The 27,436-nt window shown below is 58.4% G+C and overlaps 1 protein-coding gene and 1 pseudogene across 7 annotated transcripts in view; one reads left to right on the top strand and one right to left on the bottom strand.

Moving 5' to 3' along the window:
* The window catches only part of EHMT1 (euchromatic histone lysine methyltransferase 1), a 77,021-nt gene extending 67,254 nt beyond the window's left edge, over positions 1 to 9,767 (top strand). For 6 of the 7 annotated variants that reach the window (XM_036260440.1, XM_036260444.1, XM_036260439.1 and 3 more), the window contains 5 exons: positions 183 to 298; positions 1,194 to 1,280; positions 1,562 to 1,640; positions 9,294 to 9,469; positions 9,578 to 9,767. In XM_036260440.1, coding sequence (XP_036116333.1) covers positions 183 to 298; positions 1,194 to 1,280; positions 1,562 to 1,640; positions 9,294 to 9,469; positions 9,578 to 9,752 — 633 coding nt within the window. In that variant the 3' untranslated portion in view covers positions 9,753 to 9,767. The remainder of the gene's footprint in view (positions 1 to 182; positions 299 to 1,193; positions 1,281 to 1,561; positions 1,641 to 9,293; positions 9,470 to 9,577) is intronic. The other variant, XM_036260442.1, reaches the window with a different exon arrangement.
* A 7,058-nt stretch (positions 9,768 to 16,825) lies between these two features.
* Positions 16,826 to 16,925, bottom strand: LOC118630316 (annotated as a pseudogene).
* Positions 16,926 to 27,436: the final 10,511 nt, after the last annotated feature.

Below are 27,436 nucleotides of genomic sequence, written 5' to 3'. Positions count from 1 at the left end.
ACGGCCAGCAGCCGGGGTGGGGTGGGCGGGAGGAGGCCACAGTCGGCCCGTGCAGTGCCGTCCCGGCGTCCATGCCCTGCTCCTCCAGGGAGAGTGACCAGAAACCCCGGCTGTGGTCAGTGCTGTCTGGAGGGGTGTCTGGCGGGGTGGGAGGTGTCGGCCTGACTGCGCTCCGCCCCCAGGACGGCCGGCTGCTGCCCGAGTTCAACATGGCGGAGCCGCCCCTGCTGTTCGAGTGCAACCACGCCTGTGCCTGCTGGCGGACCTGCCGCAACCGCGTGGTGCAGAACGGCCTCCGGTGAGTGCGCAGGGCCGCTGTGGTGTCTGCGGCGGTTCCCAGCTGTGTGCTCTCTCCAGGGCGCGGCTGGGGCGCGTGTCTGCGCACGCAGTGGGGCTGCAGCCCTTGTCTTCCTTCAAGATCACACATTGTCGTCAGCAACCAGGCTTCCCGGCCATGAGGCTGAGAGGCCCAGACCATTAGGTCAGAAGGGCGGGAAGCAGAGACGCCGGCTGGGCGCAGAGGCCTGTCTCCACGCCCCCCACAGCTGTAGGGCTGGGGTTGCCTCCCGAACAGCATGGACCCTCACCCCGAGTCACGGCACTTGGCCCTGGGGTTGTGGCCGGCACCTGGTCTCTGGCCAGGCTCAGATCCCTCCCTCCAGCGTCTCCTGACCTCCCAGAGCCAGACCCTGGGTTCTGGTCGATAACCGGCCCCGACGGCTGAGGACCGACAGGCCCCGGGCTGTGAGGGACGGTCTGCAGTCAGGCAGCTGAGCGGATCCCTAGTGCCCTGGTTCTTAGCCCTGTGACCGGTCCATGTCCCCCACCAGGACCACTGGACACGCACAGAGGCGGGTGGGGTGCCCACAGCTCTCGGGAACTGGGAGAGTCCCCACACCTGGCCCAAGCCCAAGCTGACCCGTGTCACAGCCTGGAGTCAGCAGGAGCATTAGCCCCTCTGGTCCTCGTTGCAACCCAGGGCCCAGCCCGTGGTTTCCCGTGTTACAGATGAGGAAACTGAGGCATGGGAAGGACCAGGGTCTGTTCCCTGAGGCGTGAAGACAGGTGCCCAGGTGCCCGGGAGTCGCTCATTCACCACGTAGGCAGTTGTACAATGTCTTTAGAGGGGATTCCTGTCTTGTGCCTGAGCTGAGGGTGGTGGACGAGGCTGTGAGCACTGACCCTCGTTCCAGGGCGAGGCTGCAGCTGTACCGCACTCAGGACATGGGCTGGGGCGTGCGGACCCTGCAGGACATCCCCGTGGGCACCTTCGTCTGCGAGTGAGTGAGCACCGGGCTACGGCCCTCTGCTGCAGGCGCGTGCCTGGGGTGGGGCAGGGTGAGGGCGCCCTGCGGGCACAGGCCAGCCCCCCCTGCTCTGCGTCCCCTCCCACCTCACTGGAGGCGCGCCATCCACGCGGGCTGCGTCCGGGGTGGTTCCTCTGGAGCCCTGGGCGGGTAGCGTTCCCGTCTCCTGCAGCCTCAGTGAAGCCCCGCTCAGCCCCGCGCGGAGGACCCGCTGGCAGCTGTGGGGCAGAGGTGATGTTCTGTCCCGTCTGCAGGTATGTGGGCGAGCTCATCTCTGACTCTGAGGCCGACGTTCGGGAGGAAGACTCTTACCTCTTTGATCTCGACAACAAGGTGAGGCTCTGAGGGCTGCTCCCAAGGGTCTGATCGCAGCTGTGCCGCTGGGCCCTCTGCACCGCGAGCCCTCCTGCCAGCGCCTCCGCCTCCGCCCTCCGGGCCCTGAGCCTGGCCTGCGCGTCCTCGGCGTGGGGCCGCGTGCACAGGCAGGGTGTGCGTGTGCATGTGTGCGCGTCCCCAGCTGCGCTCCTGGGAGCTGAGAGAGGAGCTGGCCCTGCCCAGCGTCCAGTGCTGCCCCGGGTGCTTCTGAGGCCGCCACTCGCCGCCCTCCCCCACCCTCGTCCGCAGTGTTGCCCCTGGTCCGAGTGGGCCTGTTGGAGGGCTTCCTGGGCCCCAGTCCCTGGAGGGGTGCAGAGCGCAGGCGGAGCTGGGAGCTGGGTTTATGCTCAGGAGTCTCCCTGTCAGGGCGAAGCCGGGCGGTGTCTCCCCCCACCCCCCCCACCCCCGTGTCTGTGACTGCCTTCCACAGAGGACCAGGTACCGGCGCCCCAGGGAGGCCGAGCCACGCCTGCCTGTGGCCCATGTGCCTGGGTGAGCTCGCGTCAGCTGTGGCGGCCTCTGGGCCCTGCCGATCGTGGCGTAGCCGTTTTGTCTTTGGTGGTTCTTCACGTTTCCAGATAAATTGTTGTAACATCGCTCAGTAGCTTGTTGACTTCCTAGGGGTGTCTTCGGATGCACAGGGTCCTTCTTGTGCTGTCTACCTGTCCTTTCCCGTGCCCCTGAGTGAGGTTTGCAGACCCAAGCCCAGCAGTGCGCAGGGTGCCGGGTCCCAGAGCTGCCCTGGGCCGCAGTCTTCGTGCCCTCATCTGCTGGGCGGGGCGGCGTTGCTTCTCCCACATGGACGCCTGCTGGACGCGCACCGCTGGTCTGAAGGGCTGTCCCCTCCCTGCTGGTGGACAGCGTCTCAGGCGTGCTGGGCCCCTGGCCTCCGGGGCCGTCGCGTCTCGTCCTCGGCCCTGCGCTCTCGCCAGGCCTCCCTCCTTGATGGACTCTACACACTCCCTTAGGGGTTTGGTTGGGACAGCACTGAACCCGCAAACTGGGAGGGTGTCGAACTCACACCTTCTCTTGTGTGTTGCTGGAGTCTTCTGTACCCCAGGGCTGTTCCAGGGTTTCTGTGCTGTGATCTGTGTGCCCTTGGCTGGACTTTAAAATATTCTAAATAATTGATGTTTAGAGAGAGAGGAAGGGAGAAGGAGAGAGAAATATCAACATGAGAGCAAAACATCGATTGGCCATCTCCTGCACGCTCCCTACTGGGAATGGAGCCCGCAGCCCGGGCATGTGCCCTGACCCAGAATTGAACCGGGACCTCTCAGCCCCTGGGCAACATGTGGCTCAGTCATGGTCAGGGATGGATTTATTTGTTTTTAATTAAATATTTGACACTTTTATTCTTTCTGGGTTAACTTTCTAGTGATTAATTTTTTTTTTTTTTTTAATTCTCACCCAAGGACATTTTTCCTTTTTTTTTTTTGTTCAGGTAGAGTGGGAGGGAGAGAGAGGAAGAGAGAGAGAGAGAAACATCGACGTGAAGGGACACATCGAGTGGCCGCCACCCACACGACCAACCAGGGCCGGGGACAAACTGCAACCGAGATACATGCCCTTAGCGGGAACCGAACCCGGGTCTCTCTGGACCGCAGGCTGACACTCTAACTGCTGAGCCACACTGGCTAGGGTGTGATTAATTTTTTAAATATGATTTTATTGCTTCTAGAAAAGAAGGGAGAGAAACATTGATGAGAGAGAAACATCAGTTGCCTCCTGCACACCCCCTGCTGGGGATCAAGTCTGAAACCCTGGGGTGTGCCATGACCAGGAATTGAATCGGGGACCTTTTGGTGCATGAATCGAACCTCCACTGCTGAGCTATGCTGGCTGGGCTATCATGATTCATTTTTAAGTGTCTGATTTTAGGGTTTTTTTTTTTTAACTTTTTCTTCCTTTCTTGATTTTAGAGAGAAGGGGAGGGAGAGGGAGAGAGAGAGAGAGAAACAGGAATGAGAGAGAACATCGGTTGGCCGCCTCCTGCACACCCCCCACTGTTGATTTGGCCCACAACCTGGGCCTGGGCCCTGATCGGGAATCAAACTGGTGACTTCTTGGTGCAGGGTCAATGCTCATCCACTGAGCCACACTGGCTGGGCTGGTTTTAGTTTTGACAAATGTATACGTTATAATCACCACCACAAGCAAGAGCACATTTCCACGGGCCTGAGTCCCCTGTGCCGTCACCTGACCCAATCGGCCACAGAGCTGCTCGGTCTTGCAGGTGAGCTCCCCTGTGTGAGTGGATTCGAGCTGCCCGCCCAGCGTCACCGGCAGAGGCTGTGCAGGCCCGCTCTGAACTCCGCGGACGGTTTGTGGGTGTGGGTCTCACTTCTCGTGGGGACTCCGTGGGAGCGGACTGCCCGCAGCCCGTGGCGGTGGACACAGCACCCTCACAGGCTCACTGGCCTCCGTCTTCTTCCCTGAAAAACTGCAGTTCTTTCCTGCCGTCGAGTTGGGCGGCTTGTCCCTGCGGAGCTGGGGGTGCTCATCACGATTCCTGGTCGCGCGTGAGCGTCAGCCTCTGCCCGGCCTCCTCGACTTCTCGGTGACGGCCGGCCGAGAATAGAAAAGTGTTTTTAGTGCTTCCTGCCTTCTGTGTGCAGAATCTGCAGGGTTGTGGGGATTCTCTCCTTCCCCAGAACTCCTTCAGGGCCGTGACGGGATCTGTGTGTGGGTGTGAGGGGGGCCCTCGGGTCCAGGTGGACGTGCAGTTCTCCTGGAAAGTCTGTCTGCCACGTTCCCCCTGCGACCTGTGTGTTGGTCCTCAAGCCTGCACCGTCTCCTTCCTGCAGTCGGTTTCGGTGAGTCTTGGAAGCAGTGCGGTCCATCCTGAGTCCTGGTTCTCTTTCAGCCGTCTCCGTGCTTGTCCTGCGTCTCCAGGGCCAGCAGCACGGGGTGGTGTGGGGTCGGGGCCATGGCCCTGGAGGCCGCGGCCCGCGCTCCTGTCCAGGCCTGTCTGCTGAGGCGGGCCTCCGTCCCACAAACTCGCTGGACGTGCTCCCGAGTCCTGGGCTCTGTGCCTCTGAGCGGGCTGCTGCTTCTCCTGCTCCCCCGTTGGGGCTGGTGCCTGGGCGACGCCGGGTCCGGCACTGGCCTGCCGACCCTCAGAGAGCTGTGGTGCGCTGTGCGGACGAGCTGCGCCATGCGGGAGACAGCACCTCCTTCACGCTGGGCCGTCTCGCTCGGGGGCAGAGCCTCCGTTCTTGGTGTGACGGGTGCGCTGTGTCCTGAGGCAGAACCTGCACACAGCTGGCCGCCCTCTGCGCAGCTCTCCGGGTTCTCGCGCCTCCTGTCAGCGCCGTGTGCAGGCAAGGCCGCGGGGCCCGGCGCGAGGGCCTGCCCACCAGTGACCGCAGAGCCAGGGGCAGGGCACCCGGCTTGTCCTTTCAGGACCTTGGACCTGGGGCCTCGGCCTCGCAGGGCAGCTGTTGGAACTCAGCTCTTGGCTGTAGGACCGAGGTCCACTCTGGGCTGTAGGACCGAGGTCCACTCTGGGCTGTAGGACCGAGGTCCACTCTTGGCTGTAGGACCGAGGTCCACTCTGGGCTGTAGGACGGAGGTCCACTCGGCTGTAGGACCGAGGTCCACTCTGGGCTGTAGGACGGAGGTCCACTCTGTTGCTGGCTGCGACCTGGGCCCCGTGGCTCCCGGGCCTCGTGGTTCCTGCTGTCAGCAGCAGGGTCTCTGAGTGGGACCCTGACTCAGTGGGACCCCTCAGCCCTCACAGCTCATCCCAGACCAGGCAGAGGGTCTGTGTTGGTGAGGCCACGTTGGCTTGGAACTCTGGGTAATTCTGTGTGTGGAGCAGCTCCCTGCCCTGTGTCCCCCGGCTCACACCCCGACCCCGTCCTGTCCCTGCCGGTCTGCCTTGTCCACTGTCTGAAAGTGGGGTCACCATGACAGCACCTGGTTGGGCCCTCTTCCTCAGGTGAGGGCTCTGCTGGCTGTGTGTGTGGCCGGCCTCCCTCGGTCACGCCCTTCTGTGCGGACACCCGCAGGGTGCTCATTGTCCGGGCTGATGGGTGCTCAGCCTGCTCCCCATCGCTGGGCGTCAGAGAAGCTCCTGGAGCTTCCCCGTGAGGGTTTGCGGGAGGAGTCCCTGTGTCTCTGGGCCCCGCGTTCTGTGGGAACTGCGCCCGCGCCTGGCTGGTTCTGTGGGTTCTACGGACACCGCTGAGCCGGCAGCACATGGTTTCCTCGCCGTCTGGCGTGTGTCTCTTCAACTCGGTACCCCTGTGGGTGCTGCGCTCCGTTCCAGGAGTGTGAGTGGAAGTGACGTCGTGTTCAGTGTCCTGACTCTGGGGGTGTGGCCGTGTCCCTCCTTGTTCTCAGAATGTGGGGCACAGTCTGACTGCGCAGCCGGTGCCGGTCTTCTGTGCTTTCTCCCCGGCCGTGCGGCTGCCCAGGGCTGAGCTCGTCGCCCTTCGGCGCTCCTGCGCGTGTCTGCACGCTGGCTTCTCCGTCGGCCCCTCACCTCTGCTGCTGGGCCTGTGTCTAGTGCCGCGTTTCCCTGCCTGCCTGGCGTCTGTGTGGGTCACACGGCAGGTTTGCACAGCTGAGTTCAGGACTGTCGTCCGGGCTCCAGTCCACTGGAGCCTCTGATCCCAGCTGACTCTCCGCCTGGTGCCCTTGACCCCTGCGGGACTCTGCCCCAGGCGGCCCTCGCCCCGACCCCAGTCCTCAACCTCCACCTCGCAGTGCTGGTTGGCTCCTGGCCCCTTCTGAACCCTCATCGACAGATGTGACAGCCCAGCTCCGGCAGCCCGGCCAGCCCCGGCCCAGACATGGCTCTGCTCCTGCAGAACCAGGGCCACCCCGACCCCCCCCCCCCCCGTGGCCCTGGGACCGCTGCTGGCTGAGGTGCAGCCCTCGGCCTCACCACGCGCCCCTCCAGTTCTGGGCACACGGTGGCCACAGACACGCAGACCTGCCCGGGGTCCCCGCAGTGACCTCGCAGAGTGCCTCGCACCCTCTCACCCGCCCCCTGGCACCAGGAGATTGGCTCTGCCTTCAGGGTGTTTCCTGGGTCCAACCACCTGTCGCCTGTCTCACCCTCTCCTTGCTGTTCCAGACCTTCTGAACACTCCCGCCCGCCCCTGTTGCGCCCACTGCGCATCCTGAGTGGTGGGTGGCGTGGCCCAGCTCCCCTGTGGGAACTGAGTGGGGCACAGGGTCCAGGGACCCGGGTCTGGGAGTGCTCTCTGCCCCAGGACGGGCTCCCCTCCGCAGGCTCTCGGCAGACTGGGAGCTCTGTGGGAAGGCGGGTGTGTCCCCTGTGAGGGGCGCAGCCAGCGTCTATGCCATGCCCAAGTCTTCAGGGCACTGGACACCCACTGCGCCGTCCATGTTGACGGATTCCCCTGCTCCAGAGAGACCTTTCCCGCCTCCTCCTCAGGGCGGCTCAGCAGGGGCAGCAGCGGCAGGCAGGGCAGGTCCGCCCCTTCTCCACTGCTGCTCTGCGCGTTGTCGCCCGGGGCTTGTGTGGCGTCACTCAGTTCCTGTCCTCTCGTGCTGAGTCGTGCTGTCTGCCGGTGGGAGCCGAGGCCACCTCCAGACCCTCGGGCAGCACTGGCCGTGCCGTGAGCCACCAGCCCCTTTTCTCAGACGTCCTCGAGCCCATGGGTGGGGCCTTCCGGGTCCCCATCGCACCCACCTTTCGGAGGACAGAGAGCTCTGGGGTGGACACGTTTGAGCGTGTTCGTGTTAGTGCTTCCAGTTCAGCTCTGACGTCACGGGGTCTCCCAACCCGTTGGCTCCGTCTCGTGTCCCTTGCACTGGAAGCCTTGGCCCCTGACCACTCGCGGCTCAGACGGGCCCCGGCGGTGGGTCAGCGCAGCGGCGCCAGCCGCCCGGCCCCATGCTGGTGCCCAGCAGTCGTGTTCATCCATCGTGGTTTAACTTCTAGCATTTAAATCTTAATTTCTTGATTATATAAAACATCTACACACTTTAAAAGTGAGAGTTAATCTAGAAAGTTTATGCTCAAAATCTAGCTCTGGCCCAGTCCGTGTGGCTCAGTGGTTGAGCGTTGTCCCATGGACTGAGGTCCTGGTTCGATTCCTGGTCAGGGCACGGGCCTGGGTCAAGGGCTCGATCCCAGTAGGGGGCGTGCAGGAGGCAGCTGATTGATGTCTTTCTCAGCTGTCTCTCTAAAACATTCAATTCCGGTCAAGGGCACGTACCTTGGTTTTGGTTCGTCCCTGGCCCTGGTTGGGGTTGTGTGGGAGGCAGCCAGTCGATGTATCTCTTTCACATTGATGTTTCTCTCTCTCTCCCTCCCTCCCGCTGTATCTGAAGATAAATAGAAAAATGTTCTCGAGTGAGGATTGAAAAAAAGAAAAGTCTTGCTTTGCCCACTGTCTGCTGTCACCGGCCCTCCCGCCCCTCCCTGGGGACGGCGGTGTGCACAGCACCCCCATGGAGGGGCCCAGGCTGCCCTGGGCACCGCTCCTCCCTCCGGGCCCGCAAGCTGGTCTCAGCCTCCACATCTCGGTCTCTGCGAGTCGTCGGTGCCCACACGGGTCCCTGAGGTCTGTTCGCAGCTGGGGAGTCCGTACTGAGAATTTCCACATGATTCTCATTTCTGTGTGTCTGCTGAGAGCCCCCATTCTGAGGCTGCTGTTCGAGTCCTTGCTGAGGCCAGTGGCCACTGCGCCCCGTCTGTCGGGCGGCTCGGGGCGGGAGCTCTGGCTGCCCTGCCCACAACTGCGCTGTCGTCCACCCCGTCCAGCCGCTCAGACTGCGGTGTCGGCTCAGACAGCGTGTCTCGACGTGTCCTGTCTGTTGCTTATGAGCTGGGCTCTGCCTGCACAGGGTGGCTTCTGTCCTGCTCCGTCGTGCCGTCCTCTCTCCTGGCTGCCTTCAGCCGGACTCGGTCAGGCAGAGGGTCGTGGGCACCAAGTCAGGAGCTCCCAGCGCTCTGTCCGATTCTGCACTGAGGGTCCCCCCAGGGCCTAGACACAGCGCCGCCCCTCGCCCGGCCCCTGTGGAGCCAGGGCTGTCCTGGCCCCGATGTATCTGTGAGGTTCCCCCGGAAGCAGTCGCAGGCCAGGGCTGGTGGTGGGGTCGCAGGGGTGGCACCTCTGTCCGGGTTGTACCCTGTGTTGGCTCATTTCAACTTCCCTTCCTGTGGCTGGTCTCTCTGCTTCCGCTCCCAGTGACGCTGTGCCCTGGGGGAGCCTGCCTGCAGCCCTAGGGTGGGTGCAGGTTCGGGGCCCTCTGACCTCAGGTAGCTGCAGCGTCTCACACTCTGGTCCTTTCAGAGAAAGTCTGCTGGTGGAGGGGCCGGGGGGTTAGACCCGCACTCTCCTCTGCCTCTCATGGTCGGCTCTGTCCCTCTTGGGGGAGCCCAGCTTCCTCCCACGGTCCCTCTGTACCCCTCCTGTTGTCACCCTCCTGTTGTCACCAAGTGGGAGGAGCCGCGGGCCCATGCTTCCCGCACCTGCACCTCCTGGTGTGGACGGCGTCGGAGGCCCTTCCCCGGCTCCCTCGGTCCTGACCTCCCGGGGACAGTGGGTGGGCGTGTCCCCAGCAGCACTGCCCAGTGCCCGGCACACCGCCCCTGCCCTTGGCCATGTCTGCCCGCTCTGCCCACAGGACGGGGAGCTGTACTGCATCGACGCCCGGTTCTACGGAAACGTCAGCCGCTTCATCAACCACCACTGCGAGCCCAACCTGGTGCCCGTGCGGGTGTTCACGTCGCACCAGGACCTGCGCTTCCCCAGGATCGCCTTCTTCAGCACCCGCCCCATCGAGGCCGGGGAGCAGCTGGGGTAAGAGCGCCCACACCCTCGCTGCTCCCCCTGGGCCTGGGCCCTGGCGGGAGGGCCCTGGGCGGCCGCACCCTGGCTGCCCGCGACCTGGCTCTGCTCTTTCCACAGGTTTGACTACGGGCAGCGCTTCTGGGACATCAAAGGCAAGCTGTTCAGCTGCCGCTGCGGGTCCCCCAAGTGCCGGCACTCCAGCTCGGCCCTGGCCCAGCGGCAGGCCAGCGCCCAGGAGGCCCCGGAGGACGGCCTGCCCGACACCAGCTCCTGCAGCACTGACCCCCGGTGAGAGGCCGCCGGGCGCGGTTCACACTTCGGTTTGGGGAGGAGGAGAAAGTGCTCCAGGCGTCCGAGGACCCCTCCGGGTGGAGGGCCTGAGCCGGGGCTGCCCAGGGAGCAGCTGCCCTGCACACTGCACCCCGGGGCATGGTCGTGTGTTTCTGACGGCGGTTTGTCGTCCCCACGTTTCCGTTCCCCTCTGCTCCCCGTGGTCCCCGCCCCACCCTGGGCTCTGCTGTGTGGCAGCCACTGAAGCCACCGTCACCCACCAGTGCTCCGTGAGGCCGCCCACCCGCGTCCTGGTGCCGCACAGACACCGCTCCTGCCGCCGCCTGCGAGGTCAGGCCACGCCCCAGGACTCCGGAGAAAATGCGTGTTTGATTTTTAAAGAAACCCTGTGTCTGGCCCTGTCAGACCTGCCACAGCCGCCCTCCAGGACGCGGGTCGGTGGTCAGGAGGCCCCGCCCACGACGCCCGCACACCCGCCTGCGCCGTGACCCCGGCCTTCTGTCGGTTTTTAAGCCACATGTTATGATGATGGATAAACTGACTTCTTTTCTACCATCACTGAACATTAGGACAACAAAGCAAACAAACAGACCACGGTGCTGATTCTGGTGTGTGTCCACTCACCATGTGAAGTAAATATCAACTGTATAAAGAGAACAAAGTGATTTTAGAATAAAATGCAGGAAAAACTTTTTTAAAATGTTAGTCTTGTAGTGTGAATAAATTCGCCATCACCTTTTGTGTGGTGGCCGCAGGTCACACCTTTTTTTGGCATATACTTTTTTAAAGACTGTGATTAGTGCAGTAACGGTGGTTTTTTGTCCGACTCCTGAAACATTCATGATGCAGCCATGTTTATTTTTCTGTTAAAATGTTTTGACAGTTTTAAGAGCAGTCTTTTGGCTCAGACCATTTCTTGTTCTGTTTTCAATGAAATCAATAAAAAAAGAAATACTTTAAGTGAGTTTCCACTGCGCTGCGCTGTCCAGCTGCTCTCGGAACAGCGGCGCATCCACCGGCCGAGGCTCCGGCCACCGCCTCCCGGGCGGACACCAGGAGCCGGTCGGTGAACGCCTGTCCGCACACGTGTGTCTGTCCAGCGCGGGCAGAGGCCCAGGTGGCATCGGGACCGATGGCCACGCCAAGCGAGTCCCCAGATCTGCGCTGGACGCGGTGGGGCTGCGCCCCAAGCAGGAGTCCAGGCCGCGTGTCCCCCGTGCGTCCTCGTGCAGGGCTGGCCTCTCCCACCAGGGCGCCTGTGAGCGCAGCAGGAAGCCGCTCAAGGGCTCCGTCTTCACCCAGTGGTCAGCTAGACGCCGCCTGGCGGGTGAGCAGCTTCCGCAGCCCCCTCGTCCTCGCACACCTGTCGCCAGGCTGGCAGCCCAGGCCCAGTGTGCGAGTGTCCATGACCGAGCGGACAGGGGCGACGGGTCCCACAGAGGTGTCCCAGACCCAACTCCAGTTCAGAGCTTTGAGGTGTTGGGGTGGCCTGTGGGGTGAGGGGACCCCCAACAAAGTATCATCATGTCAAGTTCTCACCATTCTGAACAAGACCCCAGGGTTTGGCTTTGAGGAACCCGACAGTGGCCGGGGCTTCTGCCTGCCCCACCTGTCCTGCAGGGCTCGGTGGACCCGAAGTGCCTGCCGTGGACGATCCTAAACTGACCCTGGGTGGGCTCCGAGGAGAGTCTCGTGGGGTCTCTGCTGCAGCAGAGGTCCTGCGCTGGGTTCACAGCAGCCGGTGTACCTCCGGGCGGGGCAGGGAGACCCACTCTGACAGGCCCCCACGGGCAGCCACCCAGACGCCTGGCATGTGGGCAGGGTCCAGGATCGCAGGCATTCCTGCCTGAGTCACACCTTACACGGCCTGAAATCGAACACATGAGAACTGCAGGGAAGCACGGAACCACCGGAAATGCCCCTCCAGACCCGCCTGCCGAGACCCACACGTCTCCTGGCGTGACACGCGCGCATCCCTGAGAACGCCCACGCTCTCAGGTGCCCAGGCCCTGGGATGACCGCACAGCTCCATCCCCACCGGCGCGCACAAGGACCACTCCCAGGGATGGCGCGGTGCCTGCGGGAGGCCACGGTGTCCTCAGCACCCCATCCATCCAGTGCCCGTTGCCTTCACCAACAGGCGTCATTAAGCATTATACCTACTTCCTCTCACTGTGCAGCCAAAAATGATGCCTTACTGGTTCTTTTTGGTTTTTGTTTTTTTTTCTCACCTGAGGGTATTTTTGCATTTATCTTCAGACAGAGCAAGAGGGAGAGAGGGAGTAAGAGAGAAACATTGATGTGAAAGAGACACATCGAGTGGTTGCCACCCACATGACCCCAGCCGGGGCTGGGGACAAACTGCAACGAGAGGTATGTGCTCTTAGTGGGAACCGAACCCGGGACTCTCCAGTCCATGGGCTGATGCTGTAACCACTGAGCAAAACCGGCCAGGTCTGGTTTATTTTGTTTGTTTGAATTGATTTTTTAGAGAGAAAGGGAGAGAGAAACATGGATTTGTTGTTCCACCCATTCACGTACTCATTGGTTGACTCTGGTATGTGCCTCGACCAGGGATCAAACCCACAACTCCAGTATATCGGGACGATGCTCCAACAACTGAGCCACCCAGCCAAAGCCTGTGTTATTCTGTGGATCTTTGGTTATTGGTAAACAAGTGTCTGTTTTTATTTGTTACAGATTCACCTTTCCTCTTGTGTGAATTGCCTGTGTGCAACATTGTCTCTTGTATGTTTCAGTTACTGAATTGGTGTAGCTCTATGCCCAGGCCGAATTTAAAATCATTGGTGGTGAACTCCATGTTGTGACTTCTGATAGTGTGTTGTATTTAGAAAGACACCTCTTGAGTTATAAAAATATCCCCTAGCACTTCTTTCTAGCTTTTAAGTTTAGCTCTTGAATCCAGGTGGAATTAATTTGGTGTATGGTGCGAAACGGTACAAATTGGAGATTTTCAAAATGAGGTGTAATTACACGCACAGCTCGGTAAGTCCTGACGGATGCCTTTGACTGCATCCCCTGTTCTGACTTTTTTCACTAAAGATCTCTTTAACCCGGCCGGTGCGGCTCAGTGGTGGAGCGTCGACCCAGGCGCCAACAGGTCGCTGGTTTGATTCCCCGTCAGGGCACATGACCAGGTTGTGGGCCTGATCCCCAGTGGGGGACGTGCAGGAGGCGGCCAGGAGATGTTCTCTCTCATTCATGTTTCTATCTCTCTCCCTCTTCCTTCCTCTTTCTCTAAAATCAATAAAGAGGGGGAAAAAAATTTTTTTTAATCTGTAATTTTATTCTGCTGGGTGGGCAGTGGCACCTCCCGGAGGACAGGGGCATCCGTCCGCCGAGCTCACTGCCCGGGGGGCACCTTCCTCTGCAAAGTTCCTGTTCGTGGTTTCGCACATTCTGAGTCAGTCTGTCTTCCCCATATTTCTGGGTCCAAGTCCTTTGTCAGAAGCAGGTAAACATTGTGTCTCAGTCTGTAGCTTCCGGTTCATTTCCTTAAATGTGGGAGTTTTAAATCTTGACCAAGTCCATCTTTGTTCTTTAGGTCAGCATTCTCTCTGTCCTGAGCTGTCTTGGCCGACCCCGGGGTTGAAAAGACACTCTTCTGTTTTCTTCAACAGCATTCTCGTTTTAGATGTTGGCACTGGGTATGTGGCCCTCACATACTGGTTTTTGTGACTGGAGTGAGGTCAAGATGAGAAGGACTTTTCCCCATGTGGTTCCCCAGCATGTCCAGCTTTGCCGGTTCATCGTTTCAAAAGCCTCTTCCTCCCCAATGGCCATGGGTCTGTCCAGTGCCCATGTCACTGTGGCTTTGGGGACGGGCATGGGCCTGTCCAGTGCCCATGTCACTGTCTGTGTTACTGCAGCTTCAGGGTCAGGGTTAGTGCCAGTCATGAGGGCCACCACCTCCGGCTATGTCCAAGGCGACACTTGGCTTTCTCAGGCCCCGTCAGTGAATCTCAGGATTGCTGTTTCAATCCCCTCAAAAATACTGATGGGATTTTAAAAATCAACTTTACTGAGATAGGATTTGCCGTGAAATGTACCTGTTTTATGGGGGTGGGACATTGGTAATACTTCGACAATAAAGATACATTTTAAAATAAAATGTACGTGTGTTGAAGGTGTCATGAGTTTTGACATAAAGAACATGCTTGTTGCCCTGGCCAGTTTGGCTCAGAGGTTAGAGTGTCAGCCTGCGGTCCGGAGAGACCCGGGTTCGGTTCCCGCTAAGGGCATGTACTTCAGTTGCAGTTTGTCCCCGGCCCTGGTTGGGTCGTGCGGGTGGCAGCCACTCGATGTGTCCCTTTCACATCGATGTTTCTCTCTCTCTCTCTCTCCCTCCCATTCTGTCTGAATAAAAAATGGAAAAATGTCCTCAGGTGAGGATAAAAAAAGAAAGTATTAAAAAAACAAAAAAAAGAACATGCTTGTTTTCTGAGAAACGCATCACAGGCCACCACTCAGCCCCAGGAGATGCTGCCCTGCCCTGGTCATTGACAGGCGAATATTTCCAGTTCTAGAATTTTCTATCATTGGAGCCACACACCATGCACTTCATTGTATCTGGCTTCATTGTTTTAACATATATATTTTTTAAATGTTTTTTCTTTATTGATATTAGAGAGGAAGGGAGAGGGAGAGAGAAATAGAAACATCGATGAGAAGGAACATGGATTGGCCTCCTGCACGCCCCCCACTGGGGTTCCGGCCCACAACTGGGGCATGTGCCCTGACCGGGCATCGAACCGGGACCTCTTGGTGCAGGGTCGATGCTCAACCAGTGAGCCACACTGGCAGGGCTTAACATATATTTTTAAATTTTGAAACAACCTCAAACTTATAAGAAAACCCCTTGCACGGTGCAGAGAACCGTTCTCTCCAAACGTCTGAAAAGGACCCGTTCCCCCCCGTCCCCGCAAACAAGGGTGCTCTGCGGGACCCCGATGCAGCCACAGTCAGGCCGCGTGCAGCCACACTGGCACTGAGCCTCGGTCCACGTGACCTTGGTGGTCGGGTCTCTCAGCGTCCTTCCGTCTGCGTTTTCATGACCGTGACGCTTGACGACATTGACAGGCTGGTTTCCTTGTAGGATGTTTCTTTTTTCTTTTCTTTTCTTTTTTTTTTTTTTATCCTCATTCGAGGACATTTTTCCATTTTTTGTACAGAGTGGGAGGGAGAGAGAGAGAGGGAAACATGGACGTGAAAGGGACACATCGAGTGGCTGCCACCCGCACGACCAACCAGGGCCGGGGACAAACTGCAACCGAGATACATGCCCTTAGCGGGAACCGAACCCGGGTCTCTCCAGACCGCAGGCCGATGCTCTAACCGCTGAGCCAAACCGGCCAGGGCGGATGTTTCTTTTTTCTCAGTCACCACTCTGGGTCACAGAAGCACCTCCAGCTCCTCCCTGCAGTCAGCCTCTGCCCGCTGTGAGACCTCACAGAACTGCACCCCAAACCCGGCCCTGCATCATGGCTCCACCCCCTTCTCTACTGGGGAGACATTGTTACTCTTCTCGCTTTAATTTGCCAGATACTATGTGTTGCTTGTCGACTGGTTTTCTCACTGGTTTCTTTATTTTTTTTTTAAATCTTCACCTGAGGATATTTTTCCATTTATCTTCAGATAGAGTGGGAGGGAGGGGGAGAGAGAAACATTGATGTGAGAAGGACACATTGATTGGTTGCCTCCCGCGCGACCGGACCAGGGCAGGGGACAAACCGTAACCAAGGTACGTGCCCTTGACCGGAATTGAACCTGAGACTCTGGTCCGCCAGCCGACACTGTGGTCGCCGAGCCACACCGGCCAGGGCTGGCTTCTTTCTTGTAACAGTTTTGTTAAAATTAGGTTACACACCACAGTGCAGAGTGTCGTTCAGTGACCCTGAAGTGTATTCACAATTCTGGGCAAACATCATTGTGGTCAATTCTAGAACATGGTCATCACCCCAACGGGACCCGGATCCCTCATTTCTCCCAAGAGCCCGTTCCCCCAGGGCCCTCAACAACCATGACCCTGCTTCCTGCCGGCAGCGGGCCTACTCCACGTCATGCTGGTGCCTCACAGTTTCAGACCTGGGTTTCCTCGAGTTCACATCTTAGTTTCGATCTTAGCTGCTGTGTAGGGCTCTGACACATGTTGGGTTCACCTTTGCCTGTGGCGTGAGGTCAGACCCAGCTTCTTTCTCTTCCATGTGGACACCCAGCGGGCCCAGCACCCTCTGTTGAGGAGACTGTTCTGTGCCGTGGAGAGGCCTCACTCCCTTGTCGAATGGGCTGGCCACAGGCGTTAGGTTTACCACTGGGCCCTCACTCCCCCCTGTTGACCTGTCGTCCAACCTCATGCCAGGGCCACGGTTTTGGGTCCTGGAGTTTTGTTGTAAGTTTTGAAATGGAGAAGTGCGTGCTCCAATGTTCCCCCTTTTCAAGGATGGTTTTGGCTGTTCTAGGTCCTTTGAGTTTCCATGTGAACGTTAGGATCCGTTTATCAATGTCCACAAAGAAGCCAGCTGGGATTCTGTCGGACTATGTTGAATCTGGCCAATATTTTATTTTAATTGATTTTTTTAGAAAGAGGGAAGGGAGAGAAAGATAGAAACATCAATGAGAAAGAACAGCGATTGGCCTCCTGCACGCCCCGCACTGGGGATGAGGCCCACAACCTGGGCATGTGCCCCGACTGGGAATTGAACCGGCGGGCGACCTCTTGGTGCAGGGTCAACGTTCAACCACTGAGCCACACCGCCAAGCTGTGCAGGTTTTTAATGACAGAGTGTTTCCAACTCTGTCTTCTGTTATCGTCCAATCTATACCCACACACTTTCATCCCCTAATCACCGAGAGATTGGCCTTTATTTTTAACAAACATGCCATTTTAGAATAAGACATTTAAATAGTTTTATTTCGCTTCATTTTTTCTTTCGGTGAATCTTAGTTTCTGGTTATTATCCTTTTCCTTTTCTCTGAACAATTTCTTTGAACATTTATCACAGGAAGGTCTGCTTTTGTTTGCACAAGAAAGTCTTTGTTTCTCCTTCACTTTGTTTTTTTTTATAACGCTTCACAAATTTACATACCATCCTTGCGCAGGGGCCGAGCTAATCTCTGTATCGTTCCAGTTTTAGTAGATGTGCTGCCAAAGCAAGTGCCGCCTTTAATTCTGAAGGATAGTTTCGCTGGATATAGAATTCTGGGTTGGTGAGTTTTTTCCTTTTAATACTAAATATTTCCCTGCACCCTCTTCTTACTTGCATGGTTTCTGAGGGGAAGTCAGATGTAATTCTTAGCCCTGTTCCTACGTGGGTCGGGTATCCCCCCCACCCCCACCCATCAAAATTGTCTCTGTCTTCGGTTTTCTGTAGTTTGTACCAAAATGTTGTGTTTTGGTATTTTTTTATGCTGTTCTCTGTGGTTTGGGGTCTCAGTGGACAACACTCAGTGGAAAATTCTCAGTCATCATCCCTTCACAGTTTTCTTCAATTTTGTTCTCTCTTACTTCTTGTGTTCCAAGTACATGTGTGTTACACCTTTTATTTATTTATTTTTTCAATCCTCACTGAGGATATTTTTTCATCCATCTTCAGATAGAGTGTGAGGGAGAGGGAGGGGGAGAGAGAGAGAGAGGGAGGGAGAGCGCATCAATCAACATGAGAGGGACACATCGACTGGTTGCCTCCCACACAACCCCAACCAGGGCTGGGGACCGAACCACAGCCGAGGTACATGCTCTTGACCAGAGTCTGATGCTCTAACCACCGAGCAAAACCAGCCAGGGCATATGTTACACCATTTAAAAATTGTCTCATGGGCCCAGCCGGTGTGGCTCAGTGGTTGAGCATCAACCCCTGCACCAAGAGGTCGCCAGTTTGATTCCTGGTCAGGACACACGCCCAGGTTGTGGGCCTGATCCCCAGTGGGGGTTATGTGGGAGGCGGCCCATCGATGTTCTCTCTCATCGATGTTTCCATCTCTCTTCTTCTCCCTTCCTCTCTCTCTCTCTAATATAAATAAAGAAAAATAAGTAAAATGGTCCCATGTTCTTGGGGTATTCTGTTCTGTCCCTTTCATTCTCTTCATTTCCTTTGGGAAACTTCTGTCGCTGTGTATTCGAGCTCGGCCACGTCCAGTCAGCGGATGGGCCCAACAGGCACTCTGTCTCTGTCACCGTGCGTTCTCACTCTCCAGCGTTTCCTTGTGATTCTTCGTGTTCCCAGCTCCCCCCTTACGTTGTCCATCTTGCGTGGTGTCTGCCTTTTCCTTTAGAGCCCAGGCATATTAACCAGAGTTCTTTTAACTCCCCTGTCGGACACTTTTAAACCTGTGCCATCCCCAAGCCTGGCCCTGATGCTCGCTTCCTCTCCCGTGATTTTCCTGGCCTTCGAGCGCACCCGATAACTTTTGCTGCAAGTGGAGCCGCGATCCGCAGGCCTCGAGCGTGAGGCTCACGTCCGCCTGGCTGGCAGCTGGGCTCTGTGTTCGGTGGCAGCTGGGGTGCGGAGGCTCCTGTTTCTGTCTGTCCCTGTAGCTCTGTGCGCTGTGATCCACGGTCCTGCAGGAGCCCCCGGGTGTGCTGGCTGGACGGGGCAGGGGCAGCAGTCTATGCCAGGATTAAATCCGTCCTCCCGGGGCCTGTGTCCCTGGGCTGTGACCCTCACCAGAGGGTGTCGGCCTCTCCCCTCAGGTGATAGGGAGAGGAGCGGGCGCAGAGTCGTCCCCTCCCGGCCAGGACCAGGCTCTGGTGAGGTCGGCCCTCTGAGTGGGGCTTTGCTACGCAGAACGCACTGCCCACATCTCGGAACGGCCACGTCCCCTCCCCTGCCAGGAACAGGAGGGCTTCTCTTGGTGCTTTATAGAAACATGGATGAGAGAGAGAACATCGACGGGCCGCCTCCTGCACGCCCCCCACTGGGGATGGGCCCACCACCTGGGCACGTGCTCTGACCAGGCATCGAACGGCAACCTCTTGGTGCAGGGTCGACGCCCAGCACTGAGCCACACCGGCCGGGCCTCTTGGCTCTTGAGAAACTACTGGTGTTTCAAGGCATAACATCTACAAAGTGCGGGGGCTCCCCTGAGACCCCAGCCCAGACTCTGCCTCCAGCAGTTTGTCAGCGTTACTGTCTAATTGATTCCACCACCGTACGGCTCCAGCGGGCTCTGCTGCAGGTAAGCCGGGCGCACAGGGGTGACCTGTCTCAGAACGTCAGGTGGGTTCCGCTTGTGACCTCAGTTCTCCGACTGACACAGGAAAAGTCGTCCGTTCTCAATCTGTGTTCACCTTTTTCCTTATTATAATGATGGGGGTGATGCCTCCCAAACTCCTCACATGTCACAGCAGCAACTGAATCCAGGTTCCTTTAAAAGAAAGAGAGAGAGAGAGAAGGTGTCTCACACTGAACACGCGTGTGTACGTTTGCTGCTCTGCATTCCTTCTGTAGGTCCTCATTTCTGTCATTTTTCTTTAGCCTAAAAGAAAATGAAAATTACATATATTTCTTTAAACAGAGACTTTCTGGCAATGAATGATCTCGTCTTTTGTTTTTTCAAGTGTCTTTGTTTCTCATTCGTTTTTAACGTTATTTGAATGGGTCTAAAATTCTACGATGAAAGTTTTTCTTTTTCCCCTTTCCGGCACTTTTGTGTATAATGTTTTTAAAATCATCTGTAGCCCTGGCTGGTTTGGCTCAGCCTACGAACCAAAGAGTACTGGGTTCAATTCTGGTCAAGGGCACCTACCTCGGTTGTGGTTCGTCCCCGGGCCTGGCTGGGGTCACGCGGGAGGCAACCAGTCACTGTGTCTCTCTCACATCGATGTTTCTCCCTCTCTCCCTCCCACTCTATCTGCAGATAAATGTAAAAAAATAAATAAAAATAAAGTAAAATCATTTGTAAATAAAACTAAAACACCGTGTGTGACCTCCCTTGTGGGCACAAGGACCGTGTTCTGGGAGTGGTCTGAGAAGCGTTGGGGGAAGGGGACACGGTGCTCTGGGGTGCCTGGGAGCTGCCAGCCCCTCACCCAGGTGTCTCCTTTTTCCCAGATGCTGGCCGAGAGGCCCAGCGCCCCTGGGCCCCAGGATCACGGCCTCAGAACGGCTCACGGAGACCGAGGCTGGGGGACTAACGCCCCCAAGTGTAGTGGGGGAGGGTCACTTCAGCAAGTTCTTCTCTGAAGTCAAGACACGTGTTACCCTGACCAGAAGCAGGACCCCAGTTCTCAGCAATGGGATGGATGACGTGAGGTCACGTGAGGTCACGGCGGCAGTCTCGGGCTGGTACCAAGGCCCTGGCCAGGTTCGGCAGCCAGTGACCGGGAAGGTGCCCCAGGACCCAGACGGCTGGAGCTGTGGGCCAAGGGTGCACACAAAGGTCTGAGCTGGTTTGGGTGCATCCTGGGAAGCAAACAAATCTGGGGTGGTGGGAGGGACCGGAGGCTAGATGGTGCCCCATGATGAGACTGTGGAGACAGCCCTCCTGGGACTTCCAGTCCCCCATGACCTCTATTCTCGGGGTGTCTCTGGGGGTACAGGGTCAGGGGGTGTAGGTTCAGAGAAACACTGGGGCCCTAGCCGGTGTGGCTCAGTTGGTTGGAACCTCACCTTGTACAGCAAAAGGTGGTGGGTTCGATTCCTGGTCAGGGGACGTACCTAGGTTGTAGGTTCAATCCCTGGTCTGGGAGCGTATGGGAGGCAACAGATTGATCTCTCTCTGTCCCCCCTTCTCTCTCTAAAATCAATAAAAGAGAGAGAGAGAGATGGGGCCATGGGGACGGCTGACAATGGCCTGAGCAGGCGAGGGGGACAGAGCGACGGGCGGTAAGCGTGACTCGGAGGGTGGAGAGTTGGACCATGAGGTGCCCAGAGGCCCCCTTGGCTGCACTTTGCAGGTGAGATTGGTGGCTGTTCTCTGGTGTAACAGCCTCTGTGCGCCCGTCCAGAGAACGTGCCACTTCGGTATCGATTCTCCAGGCCACTTCCTTGGGGAACTTCGATCTGTCTTTTGAGATCCACTCTCTGGCACCTCATTCTGTTCACATTTTCCTTTAAATGTTTGAACATATTTATCACAGCAATTTTAAGTCTCCACATCCCGATCTCATCCTCTCTGCCGTCTCTGGTTTTTACCCTGGTCACGTCTCGCTTTTAACTTCATGTCTGATCACTAAAAATTGTTTTTATTGATTTGGGCGGGGGGGGAGGAACATCAATGTGAGAGAGACAGATCGGTGGCCTCTCGTACATGCCCCATCTGGGGATCGAACCCATGACCTTCCAGTGCATGGGACAGCGTTCCAACCAACAGAGCCACACCAGCCAGGGCTAAATGTTTAAAAAAAGATTTTAGATTTATTTTTATTTATTTTTAAAGATTTTTTTTATAAGCCTCACCCAAGGATACTTTTCCATCTATTTTTAGACAGAGTGAGAGAGACAGAAACATCGATGTGAGAGAGACACATGGACTGGTTGCCTCCCGCACGACCCCAACTGGGGGCCGGGGACGAACCGCAACCGAGTTTATGTGCCCTTGACTGGAATCGGACCCGAGACTCTTCAGTCTGCGGGCCAACGCTCTAACCCTGAGCCACACCGACGGGCGGGAGGCTGATAATTCTCGGTTGGATGCTGGACAGCACACACGCACAAACACTAGCGTGTTCGGTGTCTGGATTTGCTGTCTTCCTCTGGAGTGTGGATAGTTACGTTACTCGCAGATCGTGCGTCAGTGGTGCCGGTACCTCCTGTGATGTAGAACCGGGGGCGGGTGCTGCAGGGCGAGGCTGCGCCCGGGAAGGCCAGGAGGCACCCAGGCGTCAGCAGCGCAGCCTGTCGCCCGGAGCATGGCCGTGGTCGCGGACAGTGGTGTGGTCAGCCCTGCGCTTTGGAGGGGCTGCTCTGGAGGCAGAGAGAAGCCCTGGGGGGGGCAGCCGTGAGGGGCCGGGCGCCTGGACAGCCAGGTGACAGGGACCAGGGCGAAGGTGGAGCTGAACTGGCAGGTCAGGGCACAGCCCTCCGGCGGGACAGGCGGGGTGCCCTTCGCCCACAGTTCTTACACCCCGCGGCTTCCACTCTGGCATCAACCCCAGCCCGAGGGTCGGGCGCTGTGCTGGACAAGCCGGTGCCTTTCCGAGATCTGGGCGGTGGCTGCAGCTGTCCAGGCACAGGGACAGCATGTGGCACCTTGGAGGGACCTTGGGGCGGGCAGGGTCAGGCCAGCAGCCTGAGAACCTGAGCAAGGGCCGTGACGTGTGGTTCTGTCTGCTCGACAGGACTGGGAGCAGGGGCCGCGCGTTCATCAGGTAAGCGCCCCAGGAGGGCCGTGCGGGGAGGCATGGGAGAGGCTGACTCTTGAAAAGGGTTCCCACGTTTTCGTCAAGATGTCCTCACTGAGCCCTGGGCAGTTAGGCTCAGCGGTTAGAGCGTCGGCCTGCAGACCAGAGAGACCCGGGTTCAGTTCCCGCTAAGGGCACGTACCTTGGTTGCAGTTTGTCCCCGGTCCCGGCTGGGGTCGTGTGGGTGGCAGCCACTCGATGTGTCTCTCTCATCGATGTTTCTCTCCCTCTCGCTCTCCTTCTCCCGCTGAAGATAAATGCAAAACAAAAAAATGCCTTCATTTTTTGAGGTAAAATTCACATAACGTAAAATTGACCATTTTAATCATTTAGAAATGTAGGGCACAGTGGCTTTTAATATATTCACCACATTGGGCAGCCGTCACCATCGTCTGATTTCAGAAAACTGCCATCACTCGGGGAAATGCAGGTGGAAACCACGGCGGGGTACCTCCTCGCGCCCGTCAGAAGCAGCCTCTCGGGCACGGGGGGGGGGGGAGCCCTCGAGCGCTGCTGCTGGGCACGCAGATTGGTGCGGCCACCGCGGGAAACCGTAGCACCACCTCGTGACCCAGCAGCCCACTGCGGGGTATTTACCCGAAGGAGACGACCTATCGGCACCCGAGTTCACCGCAGCCTGATTCACAGGGGTCAGACACAGAAACTCTGACGTGTCCATCAACGCCGAGTGGGGGACACGGAGAGAGGACCGTGTGAGCACAGCCCTAGGAAAGACGGGGTCCTGCCACCGCCACGGCACAGGCGGACCCGAGGGCCCTGCGCTGAGATGTCTGAGAGACAATGCCGTGTGTCCTCACTCATATGGGGACTCTAAGGAGTGGGACTCACAGAAGAACTGAGGCTGTGTGGATCCCGGGCTGGGGTGGGGGACATGGGGAGGTGCCGGCGAAAGGGGACAGACTTCCAGTTATAAGATGATTCATCCCGAGTGGTGACGAAGTTAATCCAGGCGTGTGAACTTGAAGGTTGTAAGAGCGGATCTGAAGCCAGTCTCCCTACAGAACATGAGGTGAGCAGGGAGGGGATGAAGGTGGTCACGTTGCAATATGTACGTGAATGATACAGTGTGACATGTCATCTCAGTGCAGCTGGAATAAAAGGGAGGGACATGCAGAGGAGCAGCGCTGCTGGCTGACGGTGGCCGTGGGGCAGGGGACCGAGCTCCCAGGACGGAGTTACGTGCCATAGCCACGCACAGGCAGGGCCTCAGGGCCTCCTCAGCACCCCTGAAGAACTGTGGGTGACACCGTGCTGCTCACTGTGTGACCTTCCTAAGCAGCTGGAGCCTTGTGGGGGAACCTGCAGGCTGGAGGTGGCATTTTGCTGCGTGAGAGGGACAGATGGCAAGGGACCAGGGAGCCTGGCAGGAAAGGAACAATGGTGGCCAGACTGATACCTTGGTGGGCCGGCAAATGAGCACAGAGAGGTCACTTCCTCTTCCAGCAGGCTGTGCACCTGCTGTATACACCTCCTCTCCCCACCGGGCTGTGCACCTGCCGTATACACCTCCTCTCCCCACCGGGCTGTGCACCTGCCGTATGCACCTCCTCTCCCCACCGGGCTGTGCACCTGCTGTATGCACCTCCTCTCCCCACCGGGCTGTGCACCTGTGTATGCACCTCCTCTCCCCACCGGGCTGTGCACTGCTGTATACACCTCTCCCCACCGGGCTGTGCACCTGCTGTATGCACCTCCTCTCCCCACCGGGCTGTGCACCTGCTGTATACACCTCTCCCCACCGGGCTGTGCACTGCTGTATACACCTCCTCTCCCCACCGGGCTGTGCACCTGCTGTATACACCTCTCCCCACCGGGCTGTGCACCTGCTGTATGCACCTCCTCTCCCCACCGGGCTGTGCACCTGCTGTATGCACCTCCTCTCCCCACCGGCTGTGCACCTGCTGTATGCACCTCCTCTCCCCACCGGGCTGTGCACCTGCTGTATGCACCTCCTCTCCCCACCGGGCTGTGCCCTGCTGTATGCACCTCCTCTCCCCACCGGGCTGTGCCCTGCTGTATGCACCTCCTCTCCCCACCGGGCTGTGCACCTGCTGTATGCACCTCCTCTCCCCACCGGGCTGTGCACCTGCTGTATGCACCTCCTCTCCCCACCGGGCTGTGCCCTGCTGTATGCACCTCCTCTCCCCACCGGCTGTGCACCTGCTGTATGCACCTCCTCTCCCCACCGGGCTGTGCACCTGCTGTATGCACCTCCTCTCCCCACCGGGCTGTGCACCTGTGTATGCACCTCCTCTCCCCACTGGGCTGTGCACTGCTGTATACACCTCTCCCCACCGGGCTGTGCACCTGCTGTATGCACCTCCTCTCCCCACCGGGCTGTGCACCTGCTGTATACACCTCTCCCCACCGGGCTGTGCACTGCTGTATACACCTCTCCCCACCGGGCTGTGCACCTGCTGTATGCACCTCCTCTCCCCACCGGGATGTGCACCTGCTGTATGCACCTCCTCTCCCCACCGGGCTGTGCACCTGCTGTATGCACCTCCTCTCCCCACCGGGCTGTGCACCTGCTGTATGCACCTCCTCTCCCCACCGGGATGTGCACCTGCTGTATGCACCTCCTCTCCCCACCGGGCTGTGCCCTGCTGTATGCACCTCCTCTCCCCACCGGGCTGTGCCCTGCTGTATGCACCTCCTCTCCCCACCGGGCTGTGCCCTGCTGTATGCACCTCCTCTCCCCACCGGCTGTGCCCTGCTGTATGCACCTCCTCTCCCCCCCGGGCTGTGCACCTGCTGTCTGCACCTCCTCTCCCCACCGGGATGTGCCCTGCTGTATGCACCTCCTCTCCCCACCGGGCTGTGCCCTGCTGTATGCACCTCCTCTCCCCACCGGGCTGTGCACCTGTGTATACACCTCCTCTCCCCACCGGGCTGTGCCCTGCTGTCTGCACCTCCTCTCCCCACCGGGATGTGCCCTGCTGTATGCACCTCCTCTCCCCACCGGGCTGTGCCCTGCTGTATGCACCTCCTCTCCCCACTGGGCTGTGCACCTGCTGTCTGCACCTCCTCTCCCCACCGGGATGTGCCCGGCTGTCTGCACCTCCTGTGCACAACTCCACGAGAACTGTTACTAAAGCTCCTCTATGGAAACTGCTTTTGCCAAGGTAACAGGCACCTCTGTTCCCTGTGCTGAAGACTGAATGTTCATCTCATCACTCTGGGTCTCGGCAATGTTTGTAGATGACTGTGACCCATGTGGACCCCTGCTCCCCCCATGGCCCTGGACACTGTGTTCTTCTGACCCCCACACCCGCCACCCAGAACACTGGCTGCTCCTGCTCCGTCTCCTTTTCATCTGCTGGCGCCAGCGGAGGTCCCCAGGGTTTTCTGTCGCTTTCTCCATGTCCGCCTCGGTGATGACAATGCTGTTCAGGCAGGTCAGGCAGTGGGAGCTTAATGTGCGGTGAAGCAGAGCCGCGAGGGAGGGCTGATGACCTGCAGGCGCCTAGGTCAGCAGAGCAGGGATGGGAGCCGTCACGGGACCGGGAGAGTGAACAAGGAGGGTAGAGAGGTGTCCGACGGTGCCAGGACCTTCCACTTTCCCTTCAGGCTTAAGCCACCCCCACTGACCCAGCTGGAGGGAGCTGCGGAACAAACGCCCTGACCTTCACGCTTCTAGCCCCCGCACCCACTGTGCTCCCCATGGCCAAAGCATGACCAGGAGCTGGTGTGGACAGGCACGCCCAGCAAGGAGGGGGCAGGGCCTGGGCAGTGTGGGCGGCCCTGGGCTGGGCAGCACCTTCCCCAGCACAGCTCCCAGACCCAGCTCTGAGCATCCCTTCCAACATCCAACTGCCTACTGACATCTCCACTGGTGTGTCAAATACAACATTCTTAATTTCTATCCCACGACCAGCCGGCTCTCCCTCATCTTCCCCATCGCGGTACAGGCACCGGCATGGTGGCTTCGGTCGGACTCTGAGCGCCCAATTCTCTGTCTCAGCCGCCACATGTGCCGTTTGGCCAGCCGTGCCGCAGGACCCTGCGCACACCCTCTCGGGACGCTGTTTCCCTGTGGCACGCCTCCGTGCCTTCCGCTCACTCACACCCTCCTGAAGCTCAGGTCTGCTCAAAGGGGTGTGGGGACCAATTTGCTGGGGAGCCTCTGGGAAACCTTCCCTTTGACACGACAGGGTGTCATGCATTTACTTTTAAAGATGGGTGTCCTTTTTTTTTTTATCCTCACCTGAAGACATTTTTTCACTTTTTGTCCAGATAAAGGGAGAGAGAGGAAGAGAGAGAGAGAGAGAGAGAGAGAGAGAGAGAGAGAAAGAGAAACATCGACGTGAAAGGGACACATCGAGTGGCTGCCTCCCGCACGACCCAGCCAGGGCCGGGGACAAACTGCAACCGAGGTACATGCCCTTAGCGGGAACCAAACCTGGGTCTCTCCGGACCTCAGGCTGATGCTCTAACTGCTGAGCCACACCGGCCAGGGCAAGATGGGTGTCCTTTTTACGCCTGCCAGGGTGGTGTGAGGACGTGATTCCTGGTGCTGTGGCAGCTGCCTTTGGCCGTGAGGCAACAGGGTAGGGCGCCCCTGGTGGAGAGGAGAGACGGAGAGTCTGCACTCCTAAAATGCAATACTTCATCGTTTTTATTAAGTGAGGTTAACGCTGTTGGATAAGCCACCGGCAGCTGGGAATTGTGCTACTTACCTCTAAATGCATCCTAGTGACGGGCAGCCCCACCCCTGCAGTCCATCCCCGGGCAGCCAGAGGGAGCCGGTCAGAGCAGAGTCAGCTGACCTCTGCTCAGAACTCCCCTGCCACTTGGTCACTCTCTGGCAGAGCAGGCCCGCAGCTGGCACACGGGGCTGGAGATGGAGCTCCTGGCACTGTGTCCTGGTCTCACTTCTCGACAACACGCAGGGGTCGTTTCCGAGTCTTCTGTGACAGGCTGGAAAAGCCTCCTCCCTGCTGCTCTTCCTGTCCCTCAGCACTCGCGCTGGTGGTGTTGATCTGCTCTCCAGGTCCTGGTGCAGGGACGGTGTCGGGCACGTGCCTGGCCTCCTCTGTCACTCACCAGGAGCAATTCGGCAAAGGCTTCTTACCTGAAAGTGCAAACTGTGTGGCGTGGAGTAAACATGCCTGGCACCCACCCGGCCATGAACACCCGCTGCTGCTTCTAGGAGAATGTCAGCCCCACTGAGCCAGCGCGGAGCCTAGCGCCTGGCGTCCAACAGGTGCTCTGTGGGGACGCTGAGCGCAGGGATGGATGGACACAGAGCTAACAAGAGTCTCCCTTCAAATGATTATTGAATGAATGATGGGGGGACGGAG

This window comes from Molossus molossus, unplaced genomic scaffold, assembly GCF_014108415.1.
Source record: "Molossus molossus isolate mMolMol1 unplaced genomic scaffold, mMolMol1.p scaffold_m16_p_14, whole genome shotgun sequence".
NCBI lineage: Eukaryota > Metazoa > Chordata > Mammalia > Chiroptera > Molossidae > Molossus > Molossus molossus.
This window is presented reverse-complemented; position numbering and strand designations above follow the sequence as displayed.